The sequence below is a fragment of the Hakea prostrata genome, chromosome 3, assembly GCF_041222555.1.
Source record: "Hakea prostrata isolate BN-2017 chromosome 3, UWA_Hpros_2, whole genome shotgun sequence".
NCBI classification, from domain to species: Eukaryota; Viridiplantae; Streptophyta; class Magnoliopsida; order Proteales; family Proteaceae; genus Hakea; species Hakea prostrata.
The window spans coordinates 62,658,020-62,667,196 of NC_142602.1; the positions used below are offsets into that span (position 1 = coordinate 62,658,020).

General features: G+C 37.2%; 1 protein-coding gene across 2 annotated transcripts in view; it reads left to right on the forward strand.

The window, feature by feature from the left end:
- MSH1 (MUTL protein homolog 1) overlaps positions 1-4,367 on the forward strand; it is an 82,330-nt gene extending 77,963 nt beyond the window's left edge. For both annotated transcript variants that reach the window (XM_089150675.1, XM_089150676.1), the window contains 3 exons: positions 2,006-2,305; positions 2,992-3,717; positions 3,822-4,367. In XM_089150675.1, coding sequence (XP_089006801.1) covers positions 2,006-2,305; positions 2,992-3,717; positions 3,822-4,049 — 1,254 coding nt within the window. In that variant the 3' untranslated portion in view covers positions 4,050-4,367. The remainder of the gene's footprint in view (positions 1-2,005; positions 2,306-2,991; positions 3,718-3,821) is intronic.
- The last annotated feature ends 4,810 nt before the right edge of the window (positions 4,368-9,177 follow it).

Consider the following 9,177-nt stretch of genomic DNA (forward strand, 5'->3'; position numbering starts at 1 on the left):
ATTATCCCAAAAATAATTTATAAAACAACAAAACACACACTTTGTTCTAAGATAACATATATACACTGCTCAAACAAACATGTTAGTATTTTTAAAATAAACTACATAATATGAGCATCATTTTAAAAAAAAAACAGATAAATTTTTAATAACATATTATTTTATGTAAAAATAATTTATAAAACAACAAAACACACACTTTGTTCTAAGATAACATATATACAATGCTCAATAAGACATGTTTGTATTTTTAAAATAAACTACATAATATAAGCATCATTTTAAAAAAAAAAACAGATAATTTTTTAATAAAATATTATTTTTCATAATTATTTTATTTAATTATTTAAATAAAAAAAATACAGCAAGCATGATAATCAAAATATTAATACATGAGATTGTAGTCCTCTAAATGTAGTTTAACATAAATAATAATCACATTCATATCATAAGTATTTATTTATAATCTTTAATTTTAATTTTTTAGATAATATATTTTTTAAATACGAAAATTCAAAAAAAAAATTAATAACAGAAAATTAAATTTTTTTCCATGAAAGTGTAGATCTAAGCTTGAACATCAACATATATTTATATCACACTCATACAATCATTGTAGAACCTTGTATTTGAAAAAAATCAAATTTGGGGGAAAATCTTACATTTCTTGAAGATCCCTTGAAATATGCTTGAATCACTACAAATATGCTTCAATTTGTTGTTGTAGATGAGTTGATGATGTTGCTATGTTGAATCCCCAACAAATTCCGGCCAAATTCCGGCCAAAAATGAAGTTTTTTGGCCAAATATGGGCTTCCAGCGAGTTAGAGGAGAGAGAGAGGCTCGAGAGAGGCGAGAGATGCCTCTCTCGAGCGAGATAGGGGCTTTAAAAAGCCCCTAAAGCAGCCAAAAAAGTCCCGTTGGCGAGATCTCGCCGAGATATTGGCGAGATCTCGAGCGAGATCTGCAATCTCGCGATCTCGCCCAGAGATCTCGTCTCGCCTTTCTAAAAAGGCGAGATATCTCGCGAGATCTCGCGAGATCTCCCACCATGTAGGGAGGGTAAGGTGCAAGCAAGCTTGTGCTGTTTCCAAAGCAAGGTTCAAGATTTTGTTTCTCCTCGAGGTTTCTCAACCTCAAGACAGCCATAATCTCAATAACTCTTGCTGAAACGTGATACAAATTTCTGCTAAGTTTTGGGTCATATGTGTTGGTGAGTAGTATGATGGCCTGGTTCTTTTTGGAGAACCTATTTTGGGGCCTATGAACAGGTATATATGGTTAGTATGGCTAAAAAACAACCCACAATGATCTTTTCGATCTGCACTCTTGTTTGTATGTATGTGGTCAATTCTGAGTGTATTTTTGTACATCTAGACATTTTGAAATATAAGCTCACATTCATGGAAACCTTATTTTATGCTATATTAACGCACTCAAATGATTATATTGCAAAAATAGTTACCTAAATAGATATTTCATATTCACCCTTGATTGGCAGTGTACTGTTGAATCCTCTTATATAATTCTCGAGATTCTGATCGAAATTTCTGAGATTTAAATCAAAATTTCGAGTTTTCGGACCAAAATATGAAAATTTCGTCCAACGGTCAATTTTGTTTTGCAGGTATCTCTTGGTTCGGTTACCTTGCAGCATCTGAATCTCCGGAATTTCACAAGTTTTCTGACCATGTTCTAAAAAGGCTGTTTCTAGGGCTTCAGCTAGAATTAAAGTGCCATTCCTATTTTAAAAAGTTGGGGGATTCCTGTAGAAAACATTTGTTTCACTGACATTGACTAAGTTACTGCCAAAAGATTGACCTAGTTTGTTTTCGTTACATCCGACACACACTGCATGTGCACAGTCCCCCAGCCCTTGCTCCCATATACAAAAAGAAAAACAATAGTATAACATGGTCGGGCCTGCAGAATATTTGATCATCCATTTTTTATATTGTGTGTTTTGCATTATATTGCTCTTACAATAATATTAAATTGGATGCAGGATGAATCGTTATCTGATGGTGCCAGTAGGATGGCAATAACTGGATTATCCCCTTATTGGTTTGATGTAGCACAAGGTGGTGCCACACTTAATACAGTGGATATGCAATCATTGTTTCTTTTAACTGGGCCTAATGGTGGTGGTAAATCAAGTTTACTTCGGTCAATTTGTGCGGCTGCATTGCTCGGAATATGTGGACTTATGGTGCCTGCTGAATCGGCCATTATACCACACTTCGATTCTATTATGCTTCACATGAAATCTTATGATAGTCCTGCAGATGGGAAAAGCTCGTTTCAGGTACTTTCTCTTAATTTTGGTTACGCATCTCCCTATACCTGGTTTTATTGCCTTGGCATGTGGATTATTTATTTAAGGCACATGACTTGTCTGATGACTACTCTCTTTCATCTTTAGGCTTATTCATTAAGGGACACTGTTGGTATACGCTAGCATTATTCTGTGTCTCAATTGTTTTAGTATCACATTATCACTTAGTGAGTAAAAATATAAATATAGTTTTATATTTATGAGGATCTTATTTAAGTGACAGGGTGCCCTTTTTGTGTAGGTTATGCTCACTGTAACTGCATCAAGTAAAGTTAAAACACAAGATCTGTTCATGTCGTCCTGTTTGAGTTCTATGCTAGTTTCTCCTCTTTCATTAAGTCAGGCTTAGGATTAGAGTTTAATTGTAACTGGGCCTTGAGTTAGCCCCTTAATTGTGTATTCATCAGCCAATTAAATTATTGAGCATAATGCATGGGAGAGACATTGTTTGGGAATTAATCATCTTTTAGCAAAAAGGAGATTATGTTAAGCCTAATTGTGTCATTTTTTTTAAATGCTACATCATGAGGTGTATAATGCTTAAAAATTATTTGCAGTAAGTCTATCTCATCTTCAATGTCATGAATGTTACTTCTTTAATCAAGGTTATAATTATTTTTCACAATTGTGTATCTAAACATGACGTAATATTTCAGATTGAAATGTCAGAGATACGCTCTATAATCACCACAGCTACTTCAAGGAGCCTTGTGCTTGTTGATGAAATCTGCAGGGGAACAGAAACAGTGAAGGGGACATGTATTGCTGGTAGCATTATTGAAACTCTTGACAGCACTGGTTGCCTGGGTATCATTTCTACCCACTTGCATGGGATTTTTGATCTACCATTGAGCAAGAAGAACACAGTTTATAAAGCGATGGGAACAGAGAATGTAAATGGTCATACAAAGCCAACATGGAAATTGATTGATGGAATCTGTAGAGAAAGTCTTGCCTTTGAAACTGCTCTAGAGGAAGGAATCCCTGAAAGAGTGATCCAGAGAGCCAAAGAATTGTATCTTTCTGCAAATGGAAAGGATGTGTGCAAAGTAAAAGATTATTCTGAAGTAGAAGAACCAAGTTCTGATTCTGATGCCTCTGACTCTGAGACTTACAGTAGATTGAGTGATACTGGAATAAGAACTGAGAGCGTGAAGAGGACAGTAAACTCTATTGAGATTCTGAGGAAGGGGCTTGCTAATGCTATTACTGTAATTTGTCAACAGAAGCTGATTGAACTCCATAAACAGAGAAATGTGTCAGAACTTGTGGTTGTCAATTGTGTGCTTATAGCTGCTAGGGAACTGCCCCCTCCATCAACAATAGGAGCTTCAAGTGTCTATGTAATGTTAAGACCAGATAAAAAACTGTATGTTGGACAGGTAGTCGTCATGGTTCGTTGGCTTTTTCCTCATTCAGTGTGTATTGTTAGTATCACTCTCTGCATTATTTGTTAATTGACCAAATTCAAACTATTCTTATGCAGACGGATGACCTCGAGGGGCGAGTTCGTAGTCACCGTTCAATGGAAGGAATGCAGAATGTGCCTTTCCTCTATTTTATAGTCCCTGGAAAGAGCATAGCCAACCAACTTGAAACTCTGCTAATCAACCAGCTGCCTCGTGAAGGCTTCCGACTGAGCAATGTGGCTGATGGAAAGCATCGTAACTTTGGGTCATCTAATCCTACCACAGAACTCAGCTTACGTTGTTGATTTACAGAAACCACTCTTGTTGAGGCTATAAAGAAACTTTACCTGAAACACCTTCCTGCAGCAACATAATTTTTCATACAGTTGCATTGCAAATGCATCAATTTTGGTTAGTCATCAAATTGTCGCATCAATTTTGGGTTTGTATGGTGCTTGCTTTGCTTGTAGTATACCATTTATCGGCTATCAATATTCTCAAATGTATCCATCAGTCAACATCAATGTATGTAAATATATGTAATAGTATTTGATAGAAATTCATTTTTGTAATTTATGATGCATGTGCAACGTTGTCCAAGGTATTCTTTTGGAATTCATCAAATGCCTACTATAACAATTTTCTAAGGTCTCTTCAAGTGTATAACTTCAAAATGAAGGCAAAACCCAATCCTACCTTCTTACTGTAAAACTTGGAGGTTGGTTTCATCTCACTGATCCTTTGGAACTTGGTATGAGCAGTGTGACCTGTAGTCCAAACCACATACCAATTACATTTTTTACCACTGGATGGATGATCTGTTCACTTCTATTCCTGCGTCCGGCCAAGTCATCTTGGTTGCCCATGTAAAATGAAACTCGGTTGGAACCACTTGAATTCAGCATTTGGAAGGTGAGAAAGCGCAAGTAAATGAGGGTAAGAGTCACTCTTGCGGCATTTGCTGGGTGGGGGAACACTAGAGGTCCTGGGTGAAAGAAGTTATAATGGCCTATCTGTTGATGTTTTTGTTCCTTGTTTATGGCGTTTTGGAACAAAAAGATTGAATGATTTTTGGGTAATATCGATCTGAAGCGTTATCGTAATTCAGTCAAACAAAGCGATATATTGGTTGCAATAGAATGGAGCAATGTCTAGGGCACGTTTGGTAACGGACCAATGAACAGTTTTAGGTGTTCTTTCGTCTTGAGAAGACCCGAGAAAGCCAAAAAGCGTTTGTTAAACTGGGTCCTTTCATTTTCAGAAAACAAACCGGTCTAATTTTCTTGTCTGAAAAGGCTTTTGGGAAATTACGCGATTAGCTGCTTTGAAATTTTCCCTTACAAAAATAGCCACTCAATGTTTCACTTTACAAAAATTAGCCAAAATTGAGTTTGCATTTACAAAACTAGCCAAAATATTGATTTTTTACCTTTCTGGACATTTTCTACCCCCAAAACTGATCACATCGAGCGGACACATCACTATTTTGTCCAAAAGGGTAAAGTCATTATTTTTTCATACCCTTTGGATATTTTCACCCCTATGCCAGTATGGTCAATTTTAGGGTAAAAATGTCCAAAGAGGTGAAAAAGCACTATTTTGGCTAGTTTTGTAAATGCAAACTCAGCTTTAGCTAGTTTTGTAAAGTGAAACATTGAGTGACTATTTTTGTAAGGGGAAACCTAAAAGCAGCTAATTACGTAATTTTCCCTAAGGCTTTTTGCAAACTTTGGCTTGTTTTGTCGTTCTCAAAAGCGAAAAAAAAATCAAAATTATGGCAATGAGGGACTCTCAACCCAAACTACATTCACATGCAACTTCTAACTCCTTCCCACCTTCATTTGATTTATTTTTTTAATCTCTGTCACCTCAAGTGTTCTAACGGTTAAAATTGTACTCAGACCACCGTTCTTTGATAAAAATGCTAGAAACTTGTTGGATTCTATTAGGAGTCTAATAAGAGTTTGTATAAGAGTTAAATTAGAGTTTGCATTCATGTAAACTTCTATTCCTTGTAATAGTCTACTTTTCACTTAATTATAAATAGAGGGCTTGAAATCATGGATCAATAAGCCATTCACCACAATCGTTTCTTTCAACATGGCATCAGAGCCTAAGTTCGATTAGGATCTTCTTCTATTTTTTTTCTTTCTTCAAACCCATAAACCCCATAGCAGATTATATTTTTTCACCAAAACCCTTCGCAGTTTTTTCTTGTTCTTCTACAACCTAATTCTGCAACCATCGCAGAAATCAATTCTTCAAACCATAATTCTGCAACCATCGTTTGGCAGAATTTTTTTCCCTTTTCAAACCCATTGCACCGCTGCACTATCGTTTCAATTCCACCTCAAAGATCAGAGAAGAAAAAAAAAAAAGGAAAGAAGAAGAGAAGAAGAACCACGCTTCCTGTTGCTTCTCGCGACAAGAATTCCTGCTGCTGCTGCTTTTTGCGATAAGAATCATAGATTAGAATCGGTTACCGCTGCTTCTTCTGCAACTTCTGCTGCTGCTGCCGCTGCTCCTACTATTGCTGCTTCTACTGCCGGAGTTTCTGCAACTTCCATTGAAAGAGACTCTGAAGAGTGAAGGGCTACTGCTGTATTTATGGTTTTTGTTTCGATCAGCCCAACCAAAATAAAAAGAAAAACAGAAAACGTAACTACTATGTTTGAGGGTTAGGTTTGTAAATTTACAAACTTTCAGGGACTTGTTTGTGAATTTCCATATCCTCAGAATCAGAATCAAAATTAGAATCAGAATCAGCATCAAAATCAGAATTAGAATCAGAATTAGAATCAGAATCAGAATCAGAATCAGAATCAGAATCAGAATCAGAATCAGAATCAAAATCAGAATTAGAATCAAAATCAGAATCAGAATCAGAATCAGAAAAGAAAAAAAATGGTATTCTTTATAAGTATTTTTTGAATTCTATCATTTGGGAGGTTTGGCTATTGTATTCTGCGACATTTCAGTTACTTCGAAAGGTTGAAGATTGAAGAACTGCAGATAATTTTGTCAACATGACAACTATTGACGGTACAGCCTCGACCACTGCTTCCTCTACTACCCATACCAACTCCTGCCTTGCTATATCAGGTAAAACTTTTACAAGCTTTCAAGCTTCTTCAGTTTCTACTCCTTGGATCATTGATACAGGAGCCACAGATCATATGACAGGTTTATCCTCTTCTTTCTTACAATATTCTCCAATTTCTGAAAAGGATAAAGTTCGAATCGCTAATGGCTCATATTCTTCTATTGCTGGAAAAGGAACCATTCAGCATTCTCCATCACTTTCTTTGTCTAAAGTTTTACATGTTCCCTCTTTCTCTAGTAACTTGCTCTCTATCAGTAGTCTTACACATGACTTGAATTGTAAAGTGACTTTTTTCCCATCTTACTATGTCCTCCAGGATTTGGTCACGGGGAAGGAGATTGGATGTGGTAAACTAGACAATGGACTTTATTTGCTTGAGCCGATTGGAGAATCTGGTGCCTCTTTGACTACATCTTCTAATCCTATCCATTCGGTAAAATCAGACCTTCATCAGTGGCACCATAGGCTAGGTCACCCCCCTCTAGGAACTCTTAAGAAAATATTTCCTGATTTGGTTTCTTCTTATAATGAGGATAATTTTTTTTGCGAAGCCTGCATTTTTGCAAAGCAAACTCGTTCTACTTATTTACCTTCTCTTCATAATAGAAGACCTATTCCTTTTATGCTAATTCATACTGATGTGTGGGGTCCCTGTCGACGTGTATCTATTACTGGCCATAGGTACTTTGTTACTTTTATTGATTGTCACTCTCGTTCTACATGGATTTATCTTTTAAAACAAAAAAATGAGGTTTTCCGATGTTTTCGTGATTTTCATAATATGATTAAAACTCAGTTCAATGCCACTGTAAAGATCCTTCGCAGTGACAATGGCACCGAGTATATTGATGGTGAATTTCAAAGATATCTCTCTGACTGGCATAATACATCAAACCAGTTGCGTTGATACGGCTGCCCAAAATGGGGTGGCCGAAAGAAAGAATCGGCATCTCTTAGAGATAGCCCGTTCCATTATGATTGCTATGAATGTCACGACCAATCCTGGAGTGATGCTATACTCACTGCTTCTTACCTTCTGAATAGGATGCCCAGTAGGATACTTGGTTTTAAATGTCCTAATGAGATTCTTCAGGGAGCCTCTTCTTTTGTTGTTCCCCCAAAGGTTTTTGGATGCGTGTGCTATGCTAGAATCACAGCCCACCAGAGTAAGCTGGCTCCCCGCGGCCTACGTTGCATATTTTTGGGGTGATTCCGCTACTCGGAAAGGGTACAAATGTTATCATCCTCCCTCCAAGAAAACCATTGTATCCATGGATGTAATTTTTCATGAGTTTTTCCCTTACTATACACCTCTCCAGGGGGAGAGTCTTAGAGGAGAGGTGTTCTTTCCGACTCTAGATCTTCCTATCATAGACCAACACAACTTTAGAGTCCCAGAAGAGTTTCCTGACCAGGGGGAGACTTCGGCCAGTATAAATGAGGACTCTAATCCACCCCCTTCGTTTTCTGAACCATGTGAAGAACCTAGCCAGGGGGAGACTACTCCTGTGAGACACACTGTTGAGGTCTTTCAAAACCGGATTGACCGAATAAGGAGGTGAAGACTTATCAGAGGAAGAAATACAACCCGCTAAAGCAGGTGGAGAAAGGTGATATGTTACCACTTCAGTCTCCTGCTCCAGAATCATATTCTATTGAGGTATCTTCTTTCAATCTTTCTATTGCTGTTAGAAAAGGGGTCAGATCTTGTACTCAACATCCCATAGCTAAATGTGTTTCTTATAACTCTTTTTCTGACTCCTACCATGCTTTTATATCCTCTCTGTCATCTGTATCTGTTCCTAAAAGTTGGCAGGAAGCCTATGCTAATAAGAAATGGAAGGAAGCTATGGTAGAGGAAATGCAGGCAATGAAGAAAAATGACACTTGGGAGCTGATTACACTTCCTCCAGGAAAAAAACCAGTGGGCTGAAAATGGGTATTTGTGGTTAAACAAAATATGGATGGATCAGTCAACAAGTTGAAAGCTAGACTAGTTGCAAAGGGGTTTACCCAAACCTATGGGATTGATTATCAGGAGACCTTTGCCCCTGTTGCGAAACTAAATACTATCAGAGTTCTGTTGTCTGTAGCTGTGAACAAACACTGGAACTTGCACCAACTAGATGTAAAGAATGCCTTCTTACATAGGGAGTTAGCAGAAGAGGTCTATATGGAAATCCCACATGATTTTTCCGATGACAATACTGCAGGGAAAATCAGTCGGTTGAAGAGGTCAATATATGGGTTAAAACAGTCTCATAGATGCTGGTTTGGACGCCTTCTGAAGGCAATGACTTCTATTGGGTACAAGCAAAGCAATGCTGATC